The sequence below is a fragment of the Zonotrichia albicollis genome, chromosome 4 (assembly GCF_047830755.1).
Source record: "Zonotrichia albicollis isolate bZonAlb1 chromosome 4, bZonAlb1.hap1, whole genome shotgun sequence".
Classification (NCBI taxonomy): Eukaryota; Metazoa; Chordata; class Aves; order Passeriformes; family Passerellidae; genus Zonotrichia; species Zonotrichia albicollis.
The window spans coordinates 51,238,194-51,263,645 of record NC_133822.1 but is presented as its reverse complement, the minus strand read 5'-3'; the positions used below and the strand labels follow the sequence as shown (position 1 = coordinate 51,263,645).

At 43.2% G+C, this 25,452-nt stretch overlaps 1 protein-coding gene across 6 annotated transcripts in view; it reads left to right on the top strand.

The window, feature by feature from the left end:
- RASSF3 (Ras association domain family member 3) overlaps nt 1-25,452 on the top strand; it is a 104,870-nt gene that overhangs the window by 50,422 nt on the left and 28,996 nt on the right. Inside the window, exon 1 of one of the 6 annotated variants that reach the window (XM_074539796.1) lies at nt 963-1,251. The exons of 4 other annotated variants lie outside the window; for them this stretch is intronic. In XM_074539796.1, coding sequence (XP_074395897.1) covers nt 1,123-1,251 — 129 coding nt within the window. In that variant the 5' untranslated portion in view covers nt 963-1,122. Of the gene's footprint in view, nt 1-962; nt 1,252-16,247; nt 16,459-25,452 lie in introns of those variants that run through there. One more of the 6 variants, XM_074539798.1, reaches the window with a different exon arrangement.

The window sequence follows — 25,452 nt, the reverse complement described above, 5'->3', positions numbered from 1 at the left end:
ACTGATGTGTTAACGTGCAACATCAAATACATTTAATCTGAGGCTGTGCTGTTGCAGAAAGGTATCGCCTTGCTGATCCCCATGTCTCAGGGTTTGCTCCGGCAGCAAGTGGCTGAAGTGACTCACTTCCCCCCATGGGACCAGCGCTGTGGCACGGGGCACAGCAGGAACACCGGGCTAAGGGCGTGCAGGAAAGGCAAATCTGCTCTTACGGGCAGCTGCACAGCTTTAGGAAGCCGTACCTTAAACCCGGTATCCTGTCGGTGACAGTCACCAGCCCTAGATAAATTAAGCGAAGACATGAGACTCTCCGGCAGGTAATTACGGAGTGATCTGGCCTTCAGGCATTGTCTGTCATTCCCCCCAGTAGTGATGAGTCTGATGTTTCCCCTGTGTCTTATCAGCACTTTCGTGCTTTAAATATGTTTTCCAGTTGTAGATCTGGATATTCTTGCTATCTGCACACATATCTAATTCCTGGTGAGTCTTCACAAGCCTCCCTCCTCGCTACATCCTGGGGCGATGAATTCCATTGAGTTAATAGTCCGTGTGCTGCTGATGGTGCGCGGGGCGGCCCCGGCCGGGCACGGCGGCGGCTGCGGAGCTGGAGGCTGTGACTGCTCAGCCGGAATTCATGGATCGCTGGAAGAACTGTAGGGGAAAAGCTCTCCCCAGTACTTCGTAGTAGTTTTTTAAATGACTATGCTTACGGTGCATAGAAGAGTGAAACTGAGTAATTATTAGGGAAAGGTTTGGGAACTTCTCACTTCAGCAAGGCCCCTCTCAGCTGCCTCGCTGCTGTAATGAGCATGGAGGTGCGGAGGCGCCGGCCCGAGCCGGGCAGGGGGTCAGGACGCGGCGGGGCGCGGAGCCAGGAAGGAGCCGCCCGCAGCCCTCACCTGCTGCCCGGGCGGGCGGGGGCGGCGCTGCCCGGGAACTCGCGCGGCAGGAAGGGAGCGGAGCGAGGGCGGGAGCGGGGCCGCCGGAGCCGCGGCTCCTCCTCCTCCTCTCCGGACCCCGCGGGCTGGGCGAGGAGCGGCAGCGGCGGGGCCCCATGCGGCGGCCGGGACGGCGCTCTCCGCCGCCCGGCCCCAGCACCACCAGCAGCCCCCGCCGCCGCCGATGACCTGGACCAGCAGCATGAGCAGCGGGTACAGCAGCCTGGAGGAGGAAGAGTCGGAGGAGTTCTTCTTCACCGCGCGCACCTCCTTCTTCAGGAGGCCGCCGGGCAAGAGCCGCGCCGCCCCACAAGTGAGTGCCGTGCGCCGGGCAGGAGGGGCGGCTGCGCCGCGCGGGGCAGCTGCTGCCGGCCGGGCCGGGCCGGCTCCCTCAGGCTCGGCTCCCTCGGGCTCGGCTCCCGCCGGCTCGGCCTCCACGTGTCCGCCGCCCCCTCCCCCACGGGGAAGGACCCGCGGAGCCGCCCGGGCGGCGGGACGGAGCGGGGAGGAGGCGGCCGGGAAGGGCTTCCCTCGGCGGGCTTCCAGCGGGGCTCCCGTGCCACCGGGGGTCGCTGGAGGGGCCCTGCCGGCGTGCCCCTCTCGGCAGCCGGGCTGAGGGACCCCCACTGCCTGCGGGCCGGGATGTGAGCAGACATCCCTGTCTGTGCGGTGAGTGACCGCGCTGCCGGCCCCGCTGCCGCCTCTGCCTCCTCTTTCGGAGCTCGTTCTGAGGTGAATGACAGCCTCTTCAGCTGGTTTGTTGGCAGCGAAAGGCCCTCTGAAGTGTTTAAGTGGCTTGGTTTAAGCATTCAGGCTCAGGCAAGTGGGGCTTTGAGGTGAAGAACTAATTAAATACAAAGCAGAACTCCGAACCAACCCCTTGTGTGGGCAGCATTGAAATTCAGTGGAGGACGTGTCCGACCCAGAGCAGTCATTAAACCTTATAGGGTAAACGTCACACTTTTTTAGCTAAGCAGTCTATCCCCCCGCATTTCCCTCTTTCTGAAGCACAGGATCTCATTGTAGAGATGGCTGGTGTCTTTGGAAACTGTAGGCTAGCGAGCCTGTTTTGTTTATGCTACTTCTTCATCTGCTCCCACCGGCATCAGTGCCTTCTTTCTGTTCAGCGTCTGTTTCTTTCTACAAACTCTTAGTAGTTTTCCCCACTGCATTTCAGTGTTGGTATTACTGGTGCTGTAGGAACCTGGTTATAAACTTGCTTTTGACAGCCTGGACACGTCAGCTGCCCTCTGGTCCACCTGTGGTACTTGTCAAAAAACATCATTTGTTGCCCACAGCCATTCCTGTAGGCTGCATTCTGCTGCAGAAAGCCAATCTTGGTTTCTGTTTCTCTGAGGTTATTTGTGATGTGCTTAAACTGAAACCCTCTAGCTGCCCCTTAGGAAACTCCTGCTCCCGTTTGAGGAAGTGCAAGAGCTCTCTTGAACTTCAGTTTCCTTTGCAAAGTCTGGCAGGGAGCCCGGGCACACCCTCTTCCTACACCTGAGCTTGGGCACTTGGAGCAAATAGGTTGGGACCAGCTATGTACCAGGTCATGGCTGCTTCTCCAGGGTACTTCTCTTGACACTCTCCTCAGTTTTTGTTTTTCTCATCTGTTTTGAGTTTCAGCCTCCCACTAACGTCAGGTGTTCTCTGGAAGCTGCTGAGTACTGTGTAGTGTCCCTGAACTTCATCTGGTAACCTGTTTGGCCAGCACTGGCTGCCACCTGGCCCTTAGAGAGGAGGATCCGTGTGTGACAGTACTGTGGGAATAAATACCTATCTGCTGTCTGCCTCAGTGTAGTTACTGTATCATGACATGGGAGAAGGGTCCATGTCTTAATTCAGATCCTATAAACATACACATCTTTCTAATGTTATTGTATGAGTTGTATTTCTAAATATTATCTGTATAAGTAGTAAGTTGTGCAAATGCATAATTCCTAGCAAGAGGGACTGGAAAAAAAAAAAAAAAAACAAAAAACCCACTCCCCATAACTAAAATTTTTTATTCTGCTCTAGTATTGCTTCCCAAAAGAATACTGCAGTGAGGTGTTGCAGGGTACATATTTAAGTATGTATTTACTAGGCTGGAACAAATTCATTTGTATTGCTGACTCTGCAGCATCAGAAATACTCAGCTAGTATTTCTAGTCATATAGTTACTACCAGTTGCTCTCAGCTGATGATTTATAGAGAGGAGAAAGAAACCCCCTCCAAACAATGCTGAATGCAGATTTCAACAGTCATGTGGCCAGCAAGAGTTGCCCCTTCCAGCAATAACAGTCATAATAAGCCTCTTTGTAGGGATGAGGATGTTACTTTTGGTTTGTATTTGAGGTTTAGTTAAAAAATGCATGCTATGTCCCCTTGAGCAAAGAGAAAAGAGGGGAGCTGATAGTTATTGTTTCTGTGTCTTTCCCAACTACACAGATATTAAGTTCTCCAGTGTGTGTTTCTCTTCTTGCAGAAGACCTTTAAGTGCTGGCAGTTACATTTATCCTTCTGTCTTAGCTCCCTCTGCCCCCTTTCTTGCAGGGAAAAAATGGTTTAGAGCATTTGGTTTGCAGCTGTGCCTGCAGAAAAACTGAGAAAAACTCAGTACTAGTGTTTAGCCTTGTTACGTATGGATTTCCAAAGAGAAGAAAGAGAAAACAAAATTCACTTGCATAAGTAGTGAGTTTTTGTCTTCATGTAATTGGGCAAGGATGGGCTTAAATACATCGAATTCTGCTAATGAGACAGGATTAATGAATTGACTGCAGTTCTGGTGTAAAAACTCTGTGATAGTACTTTTGGTCTTTGCTTAGGATTTGTAGAGTGATTAAAGATTTAGCAACTGTTCCCATTTCTATACCACTTCTAAAAAAAAAATTGCAGCATAAAACCTTTGCAGTAGATAATGGCAGTATGGTGTTTTAGGGTTCAGTCTGAGGGCAGTGGGAATAAAAATGCACATTGCCTTTTGCTGTCTTATTGCTCCTGAAAGTTTAGCTTTATTTAAGGTTTCTTATCAGCTGTGTCTCTTGTAAAATTTGAGTGTCAGAGACTAGATTAAACTCAGTGTGGTCCTGTTTCATGTTTGCAATGAGTCATTTAATAAATGAAAAAGGCAGAACTATAAATATTTTTGTCCTGCCAGTCTGACTACTCGGGTGAGGTAAAGTTATCCATGTATGTAGGCTTTTGCAAGATCAGACCAGTGCTTCTGTATGATCAAGCCTTCGGAAATGGTCCATTCCCTGTAGAGAAAATATCAGAATAAGATGTTTGGCAAACTTTTGAAAACTGACCCCTTTCTCTCCCTGTTTCCTCCCACCCACCCCCATCCTTCAGGAAAATTGAAACCAGTCATGCCTGCTGCTGCAAGCCCCACCATATGCTGGAGGGATGTGCATCTTCCTGTGTATGTTTTCTGCACTTTCCTTCCACATGCCAGTTCCCTGAATTATCCCACTTTGAGCAGGGTTGATGTAAATCCTTGCAATTGTTTCCTTTCCCAGGGGTCTCAATGGACCAGTGCCTTTCAAGCACTGGAGGTGGCTAGTTCCAAGCCATGCTGAGCTCACGTTTTCTGTCTGGATGGCTGCAAAAACCTGAGGACATCCTGTACTTGGTTCTGCCTGCTCTGTGTTTGAGGGCCCCTTCCACTGTAACTGTAAGGGTTTGAAACATGAGAAGAGGCCGTAGTCAAGCTCTCTCTCTGCCCTTCTGTGTGAGGAATCTGTGAGACAGGACATCACTGTACTTTGGGAAACCTTGCTTTGGGAAGCTGGCAATGCTATGAAGGTCATGGACCCCAGCTAAAAGAGGGCCATTCCTGCAGGTTCTGTTCAGTATCTGAGTTGTGAATACTCTGCACACAAAATGTGAGAGACTTCTGGTTGATGTCTCATGCAGAATGGCTTGGATATAGGAAGTTTGACACTTGGATGCTGCTTTGTTCTTTGGAGTAAAAACCCAAAATGCTGCTGTGTGCTCTGTTTTTCTACCATTTCATACAGGGCTCTGTAAAAGTTTTTGGAAGAAAAATGCAGTCTCTTCTGTTGGCAGCTTCCAAAAATGCACGTGTTCCTTCTGCACCCAAGAATGTCCCCGTTGCCTCCCTGTCAACACTGGTCCTTCCCTCCTGGGGTCTGATTTCTCCCTCTCTCTTCCCCTCACTGGTCTTGGTCTTTGGCTTCCAGACCCACTAAGTTCCTTCCCCTGCACCGTCACCCAGTGCACTCTGCCATGACATTGGCTTTGTGGCTGTCTTTTCTGCATGTCAGTGGGATTTGCAGCTGTGGTAATGGTGGTGGGAAAGGAAATTCATAGAAAAGCTGGAAATGGAAAGCAGATAGGTAAGAGCAGAGGAGGTGTAAAGGGCAAGGGCAAAAGGCAGAGGGTGACAGTCTCATCCCTAGCTAGTCCTGACAAGGTAATCAGCTGGCTCTCATTTCACTGTTGGAGAAGAAGGTTTGAAGGGAAAGATGTAGCAATTTTTTTTTTTTAGTGGGTGAGCTGGTGAAAATGGGAAGAAGTAGGACAAACTTCTGGGGACAGATACCTTTTTTTAGGTTTCTTCCATGTGAATTTGCTCAGTAGGTTGAGGCATGTAATTGAGAGGAAGAGAGATCATTAAAAAAACCCATTTGAGTTGGGAACAGAAGTTTCTAGTAGTAAAATGCAATTTGTGGCTGCTCAAGCCTGGTTAAGACATCTCTGTGTTACCAGTGTCCATTATTAATGTTTTACATTGTTTGGCTATTGCGACTCTTCCTGGGTTTCCTTTTAGTAACATTCCCTAGGGAAAACGGCTCTCCTGACTACCAGAAAAAATGAGGTTTCTAATTATAGGCTTGCTTTGGAGCCAAAAAGTTTAGGTTTGTGTTTGACATGTAGTCGTGAAACTTGTTTTAAAAAAGACAACTAAAAATATCCAGTAATATTTTGTTCTTTTTTTTTTTTAAATTCATTTGGCAGTCAGCGAATATTATGGGATAAACATTGTCGCAACAGAAATACTTGAAAGTTAAGGGCTGATGGAATGAGTAGGGTAGAGATTGTGTCTATTTTAAGCCCACATCACTGTGATGATAAACTAGCGGTCCTTATTTTGTGTTTTTGCCTCACTCTTCTCTCAGGGGATTTGATGTGGTGTGTCAGTAACTTGAAGGGGCTTGATGGCCATTTTGTGGTGAACTCTAAGTCCCCTGCTGGTGTGTGACAGCCTCTGGAAGTGAGATGAGGTTTATGCTCTGTGCAGAGTGGTTTGTCATCACACTTAGTTCTTGGAATCATCGGTTTAAATTTTGAGGACTTAACTATATGAAATAGTAACTCCTAGCACATACAAAAATTTAAGAAACAGAATAAGGAGAGGTGGACTAACATACTGTCCTAGTCAGAGTTCAAGTCACTAAAACATGATGGGTGCTGTTAGATTCAGCAATTTAAGGGTCATGAATGCAGCACCAGCAGCAGGTAGTGTTCAGACTAGATGAGTAACTCTTAACCTTTCCACTGTTTTCTTAAGTCTATTGTATTAATACTATATTAAGTGCATCTCAGGCAGTTACTTATCTATAAACTTTGGGAGCACAAACAATGTATTAATAACTATTTTACTGACATTTATTTAAATACCACCAGAGAAACACTGATTATTTATTTTTCCTTTTGTTGGAGAAAAAAAGGCTTTGATTCTCTTATCAGAGTCTTGGGGTATAGTAGCTAGGCTTCACATTAGTTAGATGAAGAGCATTTAGTTAGTGTGGGTATTTTGTGAATTCAGTGATGTAATTGAGTTAGGATAATTGTGAAGGTTTAAGTGCAAAGCAGAAGGGCAGAGTTGTGGAGTTTTGCTGAAGTCAGAAAGTATTGGGCACCTATAACTTTATGGTCCAAAATGTTTAGACTTAGGCTTCTTCAGACACATGTGAACAGACATGCAGGCACAAGGAGTTTTCTTTTAACTGAAGAGTCTGGTGAATCCAGGAAAGTGCTCTGCAGAGCAGCAGAGCTCAAGGTCATTTGAATACATTGAAGAGATGAAAAAAAACCAATAAAAAGTTACTTAATGAGAAAATTTGATACCTCCTTTTCATTATCTGTTATTTCAGCTGTAGATCAGTGTGTAAGAATAGTATCAAAATGACCATTTTGGAAGAGGATCCAGCTGATTAACATCTAGCTACAGTAATAGCAAAATTATGAACAAAAACTGAAGTAGAAACTGATGATACAGAAGTTTGTCTCTTCTGTAGTCTCTTCAGAAGTTTGTCTCTTCAGTCAGTGGCACCAGTGCTAAATTAACAGTTGCAAACACTGCTGGCTCATGGGTTGGGCACAAAGGGTCAAAGTGAATCATCACAGACTGTCAGCTGGCCTCTCATGGAGTTCTGCAGGGCTCCATCCTCAGCCCAGAGCTTGTCCACATCTTCATTAATGACTTGGATGCGGGACTAGAAGGAATATGAAATAAATTTGCCAATGACACTAAATTGAGAGGGGCTGTTGAGTCCCTCAAAGGCAGAGAGACATTGATAAATTAGAGAGATGGGTAATCACCAGCTGGATGTTTAACAAGGGCAAGTGGCATATTCTGTCCCTGGGATGGGGCAGCCCTGGATGAATGGACAGACTGGGGAAGGAGAGGCTGGAGGGCAGCACTGCAGAAAGGGACCTGGGGGTCCTGGTCAAGGGAAAGTTGAATCTGGGTCAGCAGTGCCCTGGCAGCCAGGAGGGCCAAGAGTGTCCTGGGGTGCATCAGGCACAGCTTCACCAGCTGGGCAAGGCAGCAGGGGATTGTCCCACTCTGCTCTGCCCTGGGGCAGCCTCACCTTGAGTGCCATGTGTGGTCTTGGGCAATGTAAGGAACATATTGCCCAAAACTGTGAGGAATGGGCACAGTGTAAGGAAGATGTTAAGCTACTGGGGAGTGTCCAAAGGGGGTAATGAAGGTGTTGAAGGGTCTTGAGGGGAAGCTGTATGAGGTGCCTGAGGTCATTTGGCCTGTTCAGCCTGGAGAACAGGAGACTGAGGGGAGAGCTTTTATTGCCTTCTGCAACTTCCGTGTGAGGGGAAAGGGAGGGGCAGGTACTGATCTCTCTCCACTCTTGTAACCAGAGACAGAACTCAAGGGTATGGCCTGAAAGTGTGTCAGGGGGAGGCTCAGGCTATGTATCAGTAAAAGGTTCTTCACAGAGGGTGATCAGGCCCAGGAGCAGGCTCCCCAGGGAACTGGTCACAGCACCAGCCTGACAGAGTTCAAGAAGCATTTGGACAATGCTCTTAGGCACATGGTGTGATTCTTGGGGTGTCCTATGTAGGGTCAAGAGTTAGACTTTGGTGATCCTTGTGGGTCCCTTTCAATTGAGGATATTCTGTGATTCTAAATAAACTGATTAACAGAGAGTTAAGTGCTCAGTATGTAAAGCAGCATTTTGCCTGTGAGCCTATACTAGTGAGTCCAGACAAGCAATGTTAGCTTCATGAAGAGAGACATGGGAGTGACAGGTCTCTTGTTCAGCTCTCCTCATGGATAGGCTGATAAGGCCAATGTGCAGGCAGCACATAGGGCCAGGCTATTCAGTATATCCTGAACTTCATTCTTAAGTAGAAGTAGTAGAGAAGTAGTAGGGCTTTTACAGATGCGTGGTCACATTAAAAAAAATAATTAGATGTTAGCTATATATACATATACATATATATATATATGCACACACAAAATATTCAGATTTATGTATATAAATCTGCCACACACACATATGGATTTGTGCCTTTTGAGACCAACATTCAGGAAAGGTCTTAAAACCAGCAGTCCCACAGATGGTAGAGGTGTGCCCTGATGGGACTGAAGCTAGCCCAGCATGCTGTGATGCCACTAGGTTCAGTGCAGCACTTACCTGACTGCTGCATTGTCAGGCTTTTGTGCGGTTTCAGGTGCCTGTGTCCAAGCCCGCATGTTTCTGTAGACAGGTATGAATTGGGGTGAGTAATTGCTGCTTTCCTGTTGGGTGCTTGCTGTTCTCTGAGGTTGGTGAAGTACTGCAGACAGTTTTGAGGAGAGTGCTTCCTATGCAGACATGTATTTGGCTATGCTAAGTAGCCACATGTGATTTATGTAGCAATTAAGAATGCTTTCTAGTTACTCATCTGTGTGTGTGCTGGAGAGGAATTTGTGTTCCTGAATGCAGAGGAGTCTGTGCTGTGCTGAAAATAATAGTAAAGGCAGCAGTGGTTCATCTGCCTCTGAGGATGCATCCAGCCTTGATGTTGGGTATGTAGGAGTACTTGGTGTGTGGGCTGCCAGCTTCTGTCTCACTCTTTACCCACTCAGTAATTGTGGAAAATGCTGTTTGCAAGTGTGTTTCTTTTATAAATTACATAAAATAATATACTAGGGACAAATTACAAAGGCAGTTGTCTCTAATCTGTTATAAATATTCCTGTTGTCCATAATTGGGACTGCTTGTATTGTGATCTGTCTCCTCTGATCCAAGGTGTGGTCAAGTGCATGGGTGCTCAGTCCAACCATGCTACAGTTTTCCTCATAGTGCACAGTCCTTGTGTCTTGTGTTTGTAATACACAATCAATACAGTCTCTCTAAAGCCTGACTGGTAATAATAAAAACTGAATATCAAGTTCTCCTCTGACTGAATATGATGGCTTGCCAAATATTAAAGTGCTTAATTTTATTTCTGCTGAAGCAGGAATCCCACATTTTGACTTGTCCCCCTTGAAGTAAAGTTTGTAATAGAACAAATTTGTTAATGCTTTGCCAGTAGTTTAACACCTTTATTGATGGCTAATAACCTCTGTTGTAGAGGACTTTCTCTCAGTGACTTCTTGTGTATGATTGTGCCTAGGTCACACTAGCCTGTAAACTGCAAAGAGTTTAGTTCAGATGTTTCATTTAGAGCATTATTTTTCTCTTAGAGGGTTCCTCTCTTCTGAAGAATTTGATGCCTCAAGATCAAAGCCTGCTTGTCTTGCTGTTCAGTCCACCAGGAACTTGATTTGGTGTGTCATTTAGATATATAAGCAGAGATTGTGGAAGTCTTTTTGTTCAGATCTGCTCATCTAATTGTAAAATATTCTCATAGTTCTTATGAGAATGGTAAAGCCATATAAACTCCAGCAACTGCACTAGGGATTTCAGCACGACCCATTGTGATTGTGTGCATATTCTTTGGCACTGCCTGAAAGATTAAGAATTTGGTGGTTATGTATTGCATAATGGGAGAATTGGTCTGCATTGTTTCTCCTCGTGTTTTAAATGAGTAAGTTCAAGAATCAGTATTATTGAGATTAGCATAAGAGTCATTGCAAGTTTTTAAAACAGATGCAATCTGAACTACTGTATTACAATTTTTTATTAAATTATTGATGTGTGGAAAGGTTAGGTAATAGAGGCATAGACAGGTATCGTATATTACCATTTATTCTAAAATGTGTAAAAAAACCCCCAACCCCATTTTTTTGCATCTCTGATTAGCATGCAAGTAGTAGAAAAGTTGATGTGTGGCAAGTGACCTAGGCTGTGCCTAAAATGCACAGCAGGTACACGCTGTAGCCAGCTGCAGGAACTGATCCCCCAGCCTTCCAGACTGGTGACTTAAAGAATGCTCAGCCCCATTTTTGTTACCATGCATGTGTGTTTAACTTTGAAAAGCAGTGGACAGCAGGGGTTTCTGCAGAAGTGTTTCTGGATCTGTCAGGTTAGATTGTTGAACGTAAGTGTTGAAGATCAAGGAAGAGAAATATGAGCAGGAGGAAAGTTCATTTTAATCCTTTCACACATATAGGCTCCCCATTTCCATGACCAGTACTTTGATGCAGAGATTAGACCCATGTGATGGCTATGATATAGCCAGGGGTAAATGCTGCCATAAGGGGATGCTCCTGAAAACTGCTAAAATAAATCCCTAACTCTCCATATGGCATGGACTTGGCAGCTGGAAGCTAGAAATACGTGTAACTTCTCTATCTGACAGTAAAGGATAAGGAGAAGGAGGGAATCTTTGTGTACAAGACTTGCTCCGTCTCTTGAAGGATAATATGAACACTTATCAACTGCTGAGAGCAAACTGGAGTAAATTATCATGCATACATGTGAGGCACGGTAAAAGAGAGGGGATGTTGTTTGAGATGGGGAGTTGATTTGTTACTGTTGTCTTTTAGGAGCTCTGTTGCAAAGAAGGAAGAGAAAGTATTCTATCTGTCCTGCTGTAAGTGCAGGCTGAAAAATTGCCTGTTCATATTTCTGCATGTAGGATCAATGTCTTATGTCCTGGGGAAAAATACACAGCTTGTGGAAAAATTCATGCTTGAGGCAGGTGCTCCATTAGGTACCCACATACAAGTGCTGGCAGGGTAAGAACAGCAGAGTCAGGGGAACATTAGTGGTGCAGGCAACCTGATGCAAGCAGTAACCAGACTCCCATGTAATCTCTGCAAGAGAAATCTGCTTTATTAAGGGGAACTTGATCTTTCATTAAAGAAATCTTCTGGTCATCATAGTCACAGCTTTCATGGAGCTTGATTTAGCACAGTGTTACTTTTCTACTGCACTGTCTACATAAATTTGTAATTCTAAAGTCTGATTTGCTGTATTTAGAAATTTATCCAAATCTTTGGGTTAATTTTGATGTAAAATCTATTATTAGGGAGAGTTTGCAGTTTTTGCATAAGTTAGCAGGTCAGTTTAAGATTAATTGGGAATATTTAACTGGACATTCAGGGGCGCTTTACTTGTTGAATTTATGAAATGCTCTTTTCACCTTCCAAGAATATAGGATACAGGTTGTTAACTAATGCCAGGAGCCTTAATCAATTCTTTCTATAATGAAAATAATTTAGCTGCTTTTAGGGAGCTAAATTATTTAGAGTAAGGGGATCTCAGGATCTAAGTAAATGGTTACACAGTAGCTGGTTAAGATGGTCTTATGGAGTGGGGCTTTTGTAGAGTTGAAAGACTGAAATATCTTGTATTTGATAATATAATTTAGTTTATTAGTTAGGTAATATATTTTAGTTATTTTAGAAGTGACTCTTAAAATACTGAATTACTTTTAGTTACCTTTTGGTCACTGTAGTGGTAAGAGACTACTGCACATGCATACGAATGTCAAAGGAGACAGCAAAGCTTCTGGACATCAGTCAGATAAACCTCTGAATCAGATAATCACATTATTCTAGATTTCATTTTTCTGTTCTCATTGAATATAAAGTTGAATTAATTTATATGACTAGTTCCCTTTCTTTAAGCTCTATGACTATGTCAAAGATTGCTCCTGAACAATTTCCTACACTCCCCCTGCTCCCCCTTATTTTTTCTTCAAGGTCTTAGCCAAGCAAGAGCTTGTTTTATTCTTTGGGTGCTAATTACTTTCTCTTCTTCTTTTAAGCCTGAGACTGACTCATACTGCTGTTGCTTATAACAATTATAACAAGAATTGCTGATAAATCTAAATTCTCTAAACAGTCTCTGTACTAACTGCATAGTATTGCTTTGGGGTCTGATTCAGGCTTCGTGGGAGCAAGTTTGTTTTCACAGAAATTGAAAAATGGTATTAGTGTTCAGCTGACCATATGATCTATTACTCTGAACTTTTGTTGATCCCTTGCTTGCCTAGGAGGTATTTTTACTGCTTTAAAAATGTTAGCAAAATAAAATTCAGTTTAACTAAAACCACCATGTTTTAATTAAAGTATGTTAAAGAAAATGCCTTCTATAAAACTTCTAATTCTGTGCTGTGAATTACAACTTTTTTCTTAAGTGTATATTCAGTAGACTGTATTGTCAAAGAGTATAATAATTGGGAGAATGTTCTTATTGCTAACTCAAACCTGTGAGCAACAGGACTTCATTAAGTAGATTGTGGGTTTCTGGCTTTTTGTTGCTCTGGCCAGAATTCTTGTTCTGTAAAATGAAGCAGACAGTTCCTGTGCTTAGTGTGGTGAGGTTTTTATATTCTGGATTAGGCTGGGTGCCAATTAGCCAGCCACTGTCTACCCTTTACAGTGTAGACAGTTCTTGTACCTCAGACCTGATCACAGCCTGTGTAACATTGTCCCAAATAAATGCCGAGTGTTTAGGCAGGGTGGGGAAGCAGTGATGGTTTATAAATCAGAGCAGCTCTGATTTACAGAGCATCACTGTTGCTAGCAGGGCATGTTTTACCAGGGTTTCTCTTTTAGTTTGCTGAACCACAGGGCATTTGTGATTGCCTTAATACAATGATAGGAGGTTTGTTGTAAAATACAGAGGTAATTCCTGATATATACCTTTCTCAGATTCTGAATAAGAATGGAACTGTCTCTAAAACTCTAAAGAAATGTTCAGCTATCAGAAGATCAAATAAGTTGGTTTGAAACATGGCAGGCATTGTAATGCAAATTTGTTTGACTTCTTAATGATCACCAAATCATAGTGAGGTTCCTGGGAGTTTAATTCTGTGTTCTGTCACCAAAAAGCTGCTTTGTGTGTACCTGTGTCTGAGATGAAGTTGTGGAGGGTGTTTTCAGTTGGCAAAGTTATTGGCAGCACCCCTTTGGTTTGGCTCACTCCTGTTGGGCGTCCTTGGTTTTCCAGTTGCTGTTTTGCTGTCCTCCACTGGCAGCAGTGGGCATGGGAGCTCTTGGGAGGAGTCTTATACCTGCTGAGCTAAATCCTATGGAAGAATGAATTTTTTTCTCTTACTGTGCTCCCCTGGAAGGGGTCATCCCACTTGCAAGGAGAGTTTTAGGTGCTCTTAGAATGGACATCTCTGCTTTGATGGTCACAGAAGTTGGAGATTCCAATATCCAAACTGTTGTTCTGTTGTTCCACATGTTCCTGTGACTGAGGGGTGATAAGATGTGCCTTAATACAGATCTTGGAGGATTTAAATAACTTACAGGTTATTCCAGTGGAACAGAAGTTAGGTATTTAGAAATATCTTTCTAAAGATCTTCTGTGTTTGTCTGTTGGGAATTTAGCTGACTAGAGACTGGAAAAGTACAAAGCCGTGGCTAATTCCAAGTCCTGCACCTGCAAGATAGCGTGTCCTTGGGCCTAGCTGAGTGTGATAATGAAGTGGACAGCGAGACGTGAGAAATAGGGAACGTGGGCCCAAAGGAATGAGGAAGAGTTGATGGTATAGTTTAACCAATAGATTGCTTGGCTTACAGAATATTCATAAGCTTATTATTTGCTGTAGAAGTGTTTGATGCTTTCTTCAATAAACTGGACCTGTGATGAACCATCTGGTGTCCTGGTCCCCTTCCTTCGACATTTGTCCAGTCATAGGCAAGAGTGATTAATAGAGTTATATCACAGGCTTTGTTTTATGGCTAGAGTTTGTGGGTTTCTCTACTCTGACAGCTGCTTTTGAATTGATGTGAATGTGTTCACATGGTGGGAAGCTTATCTCAGAATGGGGGAACATGACTGTTTATATTGTGCTAAAAGGTTAATATGTGAAGTGAAACATCAAAGCAGTTTCTAATGCTCTGAAGTTTAAAACTCACAGTTAATTTAATTACAAAATAATTAAAGGCACATCTTTCCCCACCCCTGAATGCAGACCCCAAATATTCTTCAAAGCATATTTGATTTTAATGATTTGGTGATTTCCTCCCTGAGGCTTTTTTTAACTTGCCACTGGCATATAAAGATGTAGCTTTGAGTTGCAATGATAATGGACTATTAGTGCAGTAGGTGTTTGCCTCCTAAGACAGTAAAATGACATGTTCTGTGGAAATAGCCTCATATTAAAAAAAAAAAATTCCTAAACATAGTGATTTTTCCTCTAGCAGTCTAAGTTCATAATACACTTATTTTTAATGATTCATAGCTTAAACTAGCTCCTGAAGCAGCTTGGTTAAGTGCATGGTATGGAATGCTAGCATGCCACCCTTGTTTCTTCACTTTTTTCTTCTTTTGTCTCCTCCCCTTTGAATTCTAATGAAGGGTCCTGTTTTAAAATGAGTTTAATTTTAAATCCGCCTTTATGGCCAATGCTGGAAAAAATAATGTATTATGTAATACATATATACTGCACTAAGTAGTTGTAAAGGTGTTTTGTGGAGGATATAGGATTGGAGCTCCATGCTACCTGTCTGGATTTAACAAGTAGCAACCTGTATGTTTTCATCTTTAGAGATCTATCTGGAAGATAGAGTGGAAAGAAACACCTTTCAGAAGGCATTTAACATTTGGTAGTAATTGTGTCAGAAACGAAAGGCAGCAGAGAGGAGTATTTTTACTAAAAGTTTTACTTAGTAAAACTAGTATTGCTATTACTTTATGTTGTAGGTATGAGCACTACAGTGCACTAAGGGCAATGTCTTGGTCTTGTCACCCCAAGACAGGCCGTCATTAGAAGTGTGGTGCCATTCCCAGGATATGGGAAGTAACCATGTTTTTTGGGTACTTGCAGAGATCCTTTCTCATCCTGCACACACTCCTCAGTAATGTGCTCAGGGAGACCCTGCTTGAATGGGCAGGTTGGGCTGGTTAATCTCCAGTAGTCCCTTCCAACGTTACCCATTCTGTGATTCTTCCCTGTCTCCCTGCTCTGTGTTTCCAAAGGAACCTCAATTCTGCCCTTCCAGAGAAATCCAAACTTTGTTCTGACTGTTCTGAGCAGACAAGTGGAAAAGTCTGAAATATGGTGGGGTTGCCATGCTGAAACTGAGCTGGAACTGGATCCCATTCTCTTTCAGATGTGTAACACAGAACATAACTTTGTTGGTCAGTGCTTGACCTGTTCCCACTTTGTTGTTCTCGTGCTTCCTGTGCATTTCCATGGCTGCAGGCTCACAAAGGAGGTCTAACCTGCAGTAGTAATTGGATTGCTAATCTGCACAGGTTGTCTGTAAACAGGTGGTGAGGTTTTCTTGGGCTCATGACTTCATCATACTTCACTTTTGGTAAAGCAAAGCATCTTGGTGAAAACACAATAAACTAAATGCTAAATGTAAGTTGTTTTAAAATGTAAAAGGTCAAACCACAGGCCTAGTGGAACTCACAGCACTCTTTTTATTGGGTGTTTTGTAGAAGAGGGGTGCCAAGTACTGCCAGGTTTCCAGTCTCCTATCCTGTGAAGCACAGGGAACAAGTGGTATCTCACAAGGTAGAACACAAATGGATCATCTCAGAGCAGTTACTCCTACCTGTTCTTCATGCCCTGTCATATCAGCCACATGCCTGCAAGGTGGATGCTGCAGCTTGAGGGCTATTTCAGTGTGGCTGCCATTGCTTGAGCAGAGGGTGTGGTTCCACTGAAGCTGCAGTTTAATTAAGGTAGGTTTTTGTTTCGATGTCTTCCTTCAATCAGATCTCTCTGTGGTTGCAAGAGGAGCAGCTCTGGTGCGAGAGCAGATGGAGGAATGTGCAGATGAGGAAACTGGCTGAGAGGGTGGGACCACAAGAGGCTGGGCTTAGCTGGTGGAGCTGAACTTGGGGAGAGAAAGCCCCAGCTAATGGTACAGTGAAGATGTGCTTTAGAGTGTCTGGACAAATTTCTTAACTGGATAGACATGATACAGGTAGGCAGAAGGTGGAGAAGTCTGGGCATTTTGGTTTTGTGTGGTTTTGGTTTGGCTTTTTTTTGTGTTTGTTTTTATTCTTTTAATGACTAATGGTTGTGAAAGGAGGAAAGCAGTAGAACTTCTTAAATGGTAAGTATGGTCTGTGTTTTGGTATCTGACAGAAAGTAGTGTAGCAAATGGGATTGCAGTGTAAACCTTGGATTTACTTGCAGATTTTCAAAATACATGCATTTGTGTATTTCTAGCTCTTTGTATTTTCTATGGCTTTAGAATTCTCCCTTAATTGTTTCCTGTAACAGGTTTAACAGGCCAGCTCATCCATTTGAAGAATAAAGTACAGGGCAGTGTTTTAAACATACTGAAATGTATTTTGAATATTATGCCATACCAAAAGGTAGCCACACTCTTTCCTATGCCTTGACCAACTTCAGTCTCCAGCTGTTATAAGATTTTTCCACTGTAAGTGTGAGCCTGTTGATGGAAATTGGGTGTTAGTCTTTTGCTTGCTGCCTTGCTTGCCAGCTTTGAGGGAAGGTGGAAGGGATTTATTAATGTTTGACAAATGTATCATCAGTATCTATTTTCATGCCACATCATAAAAAGTTTCACTGCTGAAACTGTCTGCCTGTGGTAATGATTGCTGTAATCAACCTTTTGCCATGATTTTGTTTTGTTATTTTGGGCTTTACTGGTTATGGTATGAACTCCATTTACTGCTGTTTTCACAAGTGTAAATATGGGCAGCTGTTTATATGTAACTGCTGGAGAGGAAGAAAGTTCCTTTTGCTGAATGGAAGACAGAAGAATATAGGTGAAGAAGCTGCAGCAAGGGAGGAGCAGCTGCTCTCAGCAGGAGATCTTGTTCTGCTGGTGGATCACTGGAAGGGGAGAAGCCTGTGTGCTCCTTCTGCCTGTCTTTAATCACAGAATGGGGACATTTGAGCATCTTGACTTCGAACTGTTTAATCATTTTATTTGCTACTTTTAAAGAGGGAGAACATTACGTGATTAGCATCTGGACAAACTGGAAGGCCCTGTCATGATTCTTTTTTTCTCTTTTTTTTCCCTTCTTTTTTCCCTCGGCCCCACAAGACTGCAAATAACAAATAGGACAGAGCTCAGATGAGTAAGGCACTAGTGTTGTCAGGAACGTGGCAAATATCAGAGCTGTGTATGCTATTAATGTAAGGAAAGTATGAAGTTAAAAAAAGTGCATAAAATCATACCTCATTACTTGGCAGATTAGATCTATTTTTTTACCTTGCTTGTTTTTATTGTACGAGACACAAGGTGTTCCCTCCCTTCCTTGTTCTCTTAGATCTTTCTCTTACGGATGCATGAATCTGCTTCAGGTACTTGGTCAAAACAAGGAACAAGTATGGATGGCTTCCAGGAGGCTGCAGAGCACCAGCAGGAGCAGAGGGACCAAAACCTGACTGATGTTGTCAAGACCTGAAAGCATTTGATGCTTTTTTGAAGGCAATCTCATTATGTAGTAGTCTCTGAACTCAGCACTTAAATGAATACAGTGCACGGCGGCACTGAGAAATCTGTCTAAACACTTAGATTTGTGCATAATCAGTTTTGGTTCTCCCAGTTAATAGTATGTCTTAGGAAGCAATTGCAAAGTCTGTTTTATTTTATTGAGAGCTGAAGAAGGGAGCCATTGGACTCAAAGAGCGTGTGTGTGTGTTCAGCCCTCAGGAGAAATGGAGTGCCTTAGTCAGGGTGAGGAGATCAGGTGACACTGCATGGCCTCTGTCTCTTCCTTCCTCCCTGGCTCAAAGGTTCCCTGTGTGTAGCACCTGTGTGAAGAATTAGATCTCCTCTGGGCAAAGGGCTGATGTGAGCAGATGTAGGAACCCCTGTGAGTGCTCCAGCTCACCGGTGTGGCTGTGGCTGAGTCTCCACTCCCCGCAGGCATTCCATTCCTGTCAGCACAGTGTGCTGGCTTTGACAGGGGGTCCCTGCCATGGCCTTGGAGAATAGGCCCTTCTGCTCTCCAGAGAGCTCTGCCATGGTCTGGGTACAGGATAAGGCATCTGGGTCACCACGCTGCCTGGAAGGAAAGGGAGAGCTCTGGGTCAGCTTCTGTGCGGGTGAGGGATGCTGGAGGTGGGAGGAGGCTGTGAGCACTGTAGTTTGAGTGTTCAGTTCATTCCAGTTAGCAGTGCGGAAGGTGGAGAGCCAGCATGCTGGGGCCTTATCCCAAGAGAGAGGAGTCCAGAGAGCTGAACAGCAAGGAGGATGTCTCAGGGAGCGCCTGCTAGCAGCTGGAGGGGAGGTTTGCACACATGCTGGGTGCTGTGGGTGACCTCTGCCCCCCCTGGGGCTGGTGGCCAGGTGGAGATGGTGGTCTGTGTTGCAGCAGTGCAGTTGCAATGGTGGAAGCTCTGAAGATGGTGACCTGATCTGAAAGGAATGATGAGTCTGGTCTGTGCTATACAAACAGTGGTGTTTATGAAAGCAGCTTATATATGAGGAAGGGTGTGCAGGGTGTTTTTGTCATCTTTTCTTCCAGTGTCTGTTTTGTTGTGTGTCAGAACTGGCTGGACTAGCTTTGTGCTGATACCATCAACTTTACTTTTGTATGTTCTTTTAAACCTCTTCCTTGGTGGCTGTGATGCCTGAAGAGGTCATAAAACAGTACCTGGCTGGATGCAAATGCTTTTCAGATGATTTTTATCACTACCACTTACCAGACATCCCTTAAGCAAGTCTATTTATAAGCGTTGGTATGTTGGGTGATTATTAACTGTAAATCCCTCCTGTTTGCTGCTTGGAGGCTTGAGGATGGTTGCTGATGGTAGACAGGTTATTAAATGTCCATGCAGAAGTCCAGAAACCACAGTCTAATCCTAGTCCATTGGCTTCTTTTGCAGTATTAGGTGGATATCCTTAAGAGTTTAGATGTTGTTCAAAAGCGAAAGTCCTTTTTGTCAGAGTGGACTGTGCTAAAATTGAAAGGGCTTTCTCCAACAGCCTTCAGGATGCTTTGGCTGTTCTTCAGAGAATGTGTTTGGAAGTAAATGTAAAAAGTACAATTTTTTTCTAACACAACAGATAAATGAAGTATGTAGTAAGTATAACAGTATTTAAGATTTGGATGTTGACAGACAATGAAAGTGGGTGAAAGACTGAAATTTGTAAAGCTGCTGTCCACTAATTGTACTTTTGTATCGCATATTTGCCTGTAAAAAGAAAAAACTGGATCATTTAATTTTGGGCTAGACAGGCAAATGCCAACCAGTTGCATGGAAGTGTTTGCTCTGGCACCCTTCATTGCTTATGAGAGTCTTTGCTTATGACCTGAATTCTGGGAAGGTATCCAAGGCCTATGCAGGCTGAAGTGCTTATCTCTTGAGCGTTTTCTTTCCCTTTGCACAACAGAATACTCAGACCTGCTTAGCAAATGCAGACCTACTTAGCAAATGCCCATGCAATTATAGCTCTGTGTCCCATTTTGAATTCTCCTCCCACCCCGCCAAGGCTATGCATTTAAAGATCTTGTTCTTCAGTTGCACTTTGTTCTTTTCCCTTGAACCTTGATGGTGGCTCTTTTATTCTTTTAGTTTTTAAATATTCTTAGTTAATCTTATGGCTTATTTTCAAGGTGACCTGTCATCTTGCATTCATCTCTGGAGGAAAAATTAATTTTCTGAGCAAAACAAGTTGTATTCTGTTTTTATTTGAACAGTTGCTCAATTAACATAAGTGCATGAAGAATTTTTGCTTTTGCATGCATTTTACTGATGTAACAGTAGCCTCTTGCAAGAAGCTGCTATGAGAATGGTGTTTCTGTAACTCTTGAACTCCCTTTTCATTGCTGCTAGAGTTGTGCTGGCATAAAAGATCTGTAGTGTTCCTGGAGAATCCCTGTCTGGTGCCTGGGAAGGCTGAAAGTTGTTTGTGCATGGCGCAAGTAGAAACACGAGTGGCAGAAGTATGAGTGGCTTTGTTGTCTCAATGTCATATGTAGCTGTTTCAAAATCATTTGCTGCTGTGGAGGAGGTATAGCTTAACACTAAACTGTTCCTGACTGGCTGCTTGTGGTAGAATCTCAAAACTGCCCTGGCTATCTATTTTTAGCTGTTTCCTGCAGGAGTGACACTTCCATTCCCTCTCCTAAGCTTAGATAATGTGTTGACTAGAACTCACAGAGGTCTGGAAACACACAGATATTGGCGGTTCTACAGATCTTTAGCTAACCTGTAAGAAGGATTTGCAGAGGAACAAACCCCACTGGTGCTCCAGCCGGAAGGTTGGCAAATGCCATTTGAGGCATCAGGGCAACAGCTCAGAGGACAAGCTCTACAATTCATACAAGGGAGAACAGCTTGAATCACAACTTGCCTCTTGCATCCATGTGGAAGTGTCATGTAATTCAGTTCACAGGTAAGTTGTATGCAAGATCAAGGCAATTGGGGCTTTGTTAGTTCCTTTACATTCAAACCACTTAGGGGTTTCTTGTTGCCTGTTCAGAGGCTACTGGAAGAATTTTCAGTGTTGAGTGGAGCTGATGCTGTCCCTGACCTTGGGTCATTTGAATCAGAAAATGTTTTTAGAACAGCCTTGCTTTTTAAGAACAAAGGAGGACTGGGAAATTTTGAGAAGTTGGATAAATAACAATGTGTTTGTATGGCCTGTAGCAGCCTGGACTCTTTATGGCAGGGAGTATAGCAGGAGCTTTGTTCCACATTGCTGTCCTGGCTCTCCCTCTGGCATTGGTGGCATTCTGTGAGTGCTCAGTGTAGGGAAGGGAAATGGGTTGTGTCCACTGCTGCTGACTGTGGCCGTGTTGTCAGTTCTATGTGTTTATCTAGAGAAGAGTCAGCATCTTAAGTGTGTTTACTCCCTTACACAGGGTTTGGCGTAGTTCAGTTTGTGCCCAGACAGCCCAGGAACTGCTTAGTTAGGGAAAGCAATCTGCTTTTGTCTCAAAGCAGTGGAGAGCTGGGAATGTTCCCAGTAAAGGAGACTTGGTATTGCCTTTTCCCTGCACTTTTGTGTATTTGTTGCACTACAGAGGTTACCCCGTTATCCCCTTGCCCTTTGGAGTTGTGGATACTCCAGCATCCTTCCCATGCCCCAGTTGTGCCTCTCAGTGCTTCCTCTTCTGAAATAAAGTGCTGCAGGACTTCTTCAAAGGGCTTTTTCAGCTCCTGAGGTAGCTGTGCTCAGCAGCAGGCCTGTTCTGGATTCTGGAAGGATTCTGGTGTGCTTTCCCCTAACCATTCTTATCATGAGACACAGCTGAAAATGAGCAGATGCATCTTTAATGCATTTATAAACCTCAAAGGATTTGGCTTTCTTTTAAAGCAGGCATCTGGCTTTGCATTTCATACTTTGTTTTTCATTGATTACTTGAAAATCCCCATGTGGTCCATCCCGACTCTCACCTTTTGAAGATGTTTATTGGAGATGATTTCCAATGATGAGTGGGATTTAGGAATGATTTTTAGAAGTGATATGTTTTATTTCTGCATAACTAGTTTTCTGGAATAGCTTAAATCTGTCATTGGTACTGCAAACAACTCGACACCTTGTGTGAAAAATCTGCTTCCAGATTCATTCTGTGTTGTATGGCAGAGACTGAAAGGCTCTTCAGGAGTCTCGTTCCCTCCAGATGAGGCAAACACTGGAAAATCTTTTATTAGGAAAACCAGATCAAATATGACTTCATACTAATAATATCTGTGTTTTCTAGAATTAAGCAAAGGGAATGGTGTGTTTTGGTCTTTGCGGTTCTCTGACCTGAATAAGTTTGTTTGTGGTGTTTTGGGTTTGTTTTTTTTTCCTTAACCAACAGTTGATATAAGAGGGACAGGGTTGAGAACTTCCTGGTCTCTAAATAAAATACCCTTCCATTTGTATCTATATCTAGGATACAATCTTTTGTATTTTGACAGGGAAAAAAATGTTTTCATTTTGCAGTCCATGTAGGACATAGGATTTAGTCATATATGATAGGTGCTATATGTCACAGCAGAGTATACTGTTTCCTTCATCTCTTTGCTGCTTTTACCATTCCCATCTTTGGAAAACGGGATTCCTTTGGAGTTCTTGATCATTGTAAGTAGCTAAGTACATGTCTTAGCTGGAACATTCAAATGACTCTGTCCCTAGAAGGAAGGTAAATTGATTAGAAGCATGTTAAATTCTTACCTTACTCTTAATTGTACTCTGGGATGTCACAAAACTGATAGGCTGTCAAGGAATGCTGGAGTATTTGTAGTGTCAGTAAAAACACCTTAAAGCAGGAAAACAGTATTGAATAAAATTACAGAATATTCAAGTTTGTAATCTGGCTAAATCTCAGTATCTTTTGCATGTCTGCCTTTTATAGAGATGGTTCCTTTTCTACTGAGGATGCCTTGCTTCCTTGCCCCATCTCAGTAACTGCATAATGTGACTTTGATGCTTTGAAGAAAGATAATTTGTTCTGCAGGGTGGATTATAAGCAAATTATTTATAAGGAAATCTTGAAGCACAGTAGGAAATGCTTTAAACATTAAGACTGATTAGAAACATTAATAAAGGAAACACTTCTTCTGAATGCAGAAGTGATACCTATGGAAGGGCAGTATGACATTTGCAGTTCTGTAATTTTAAAATAGTTTCTGGATAAACTTTGCCCATTATTTTTTTCCAGTAGCCATTGTTTTTATTGTTAATAGTCAACTACTGGACATAAGAGATTCACATTTAAGTTAATTAAATGTATGTTTTTCTAAGTGAGTGTGTGAAAATTCTGGCATGCACCAAACTTATTTCAGTGACCCTGTAATATCATAAAGGGCATATGGTGATTTGCTTAATTTCAAGTAGCATTTTCCCATACTAATTCTCTTCACTACAGGCCCGAAGTCAAAAATTGAATGGTGCTTTATGTACTAAACCTCGCAGCTGTCCCTTGCCTTAGAGCTGACAGTTCATTCAGGGTGCAGGGGAAATGCATCATCTGACTGAAGAAGTATTGCATACAATATTACAGTCTCGTGTGGGCAAATCCACACAGGCTTGACTCTGCTCTGGCACAGAGGTAACTTCTGAGGTTGTCCATTAGCTCCCAGTGAAAAAAACTCAACTGGGAATGGGGGGCTTGCCAAGTTTAAAGGCACATGATGAATTTCTAAGGCTGGCTGTCAGTTGTCTGCTTAGGTGTGCCTGATGGCTCTGGCATCAATATTACAAGTTCATCTATGGTTCTATACTTATAATTCTTGACAAGGATTGTCCATGCACAGCGACTGTTCCAGCTGATGTACTCTTACATTATTATTGGGACTCTTGGGCTGTTTCCTGAGGCAAGCGTCTGCAGTCTTGGTGTCATACTTTCATGCTAGATCTGCTCTTTTAAGGCCTTCAATTTTCCCAAAATGAAGAATACAATTAGAATAGGAAGGAAAAAAATTTGCGTGTGTAGTTAATTTGATGCACCTTTTCAAATAGCTTCACTGGTGGTGGAAAGATCTTATTTCCAAACCCATGTTAGTATTCCTGAAGTCTGGATTTCTTCTAGATCTGATGGGTCGAGAGCCTTTGATTTGAGCTTGTACATGTTGAGTTTTTGCCAGTACTGTTTACTCAGGGAGCATTTTGAACACTTCACCAGTGGGGGAAGGAAGAGTCTTTTAAGGGCAAAGCAATGTAAAGGAATTCAGCAAGGATTAGGACGTGCCATCTGCAGGTTTGCATAGAAATGCTTTAATTTCTTGCATTTAAGAAGGAACCAACCCAAACCCTAGAATACTTGTTAATAGGGCATTTGGCACACATGCTGTGAGTGGGTCAGGAAGTTGTTGACTGAGTGGAGCCGGTGGAAGCTGCTGGAGAAAAGCCTTAAAGTACTCTGTGTATTGCCTCTTGTACTGCATGCACCTTGTTTTGCTAGCTTAGTTTTTCTTCTAGGGTTAGTTTCCTGACACGTTATTGAGCTGACTTTCATTCACCAAGGGTTTGATGAAGTGCTGTGAGCCAGGGAAGGAGGTCAGACCCCACAGATGTAGGGAAGTGAAATATTCCTTATGTCCTTGGGAGCAACAAGTTGCTGGGTTGTGTCACACCTAGGAAAACCTAACACTTATGTTTGACCAGGTCTGGGTGATAACACTGTGGTATTTGCTCCCTAGAGCAAACGAAAGCTATTAGGACTCTTGTGTGACATGAATTGATGGCTGTGTTGCCCAGTGTAACATTGGTTCCATCTATCCCTTCCTTAAGCTGACACAGCCTTTGGTGGGGCTGGAGTGTGTGAGATCAGGGAACTCCAGTACCATGACTCATCTAGGAAAAAAGGGAGTGGGGCTGTTTGAATGTGTGTGCCAGCAAAAACGAATCTATCTCTGCTTGGAGCTTTAAGCTTGCCAGTCAAGATGCCTAGGAGGTGAGAGGGCTGATTGGGGTGTGGAGAGTTTTGCAGTGCAAGGACTGGGTGCTGTGCTGTAGCCCTTGGCAGTGACGTGTGCTACTGCCATGGTGTTTCAGAGGAGCTGCTTGAGGTTGGGCAGCGTTTGTGGGCAGTAGCTTGGTACCAGCCATGTCAGAACACAGAGAACTTGTACGGGGGTTTTCTGCATTCTGCCGTTCACTGCTTCTGCTTGCCTCTCTTCTTGTTATTTTCCCAGCTCCCCACAGCAGATGATTGACTAGACAATGTTGGGTGTTTTAAGATAATGCCTTTCTTTAATGGTGATTTAAAGTGACACACAACACCATGCAGTGCCATCTACTTATAAGTCTTGAGCATTAAGAAAATACGTGGTAGCTACAATTCTAAATTACTTGCTATTGAGAAATCTAAAATTGGATGCACTGGCTTCAAGTCTGAAGATGTTATCTGTCTTTCAGAGAGATCTAATGAAGAGTGTCTTTTTTCCAGAAGTACCTTTTGTTGTTAATCTGAATTGATATTATAGTGCATAATAGGTTCTTTGAAGCATTTTGTCATCTCATAAACAATTCTTGTAAGTGCTTTCTGTCTTTTATCTT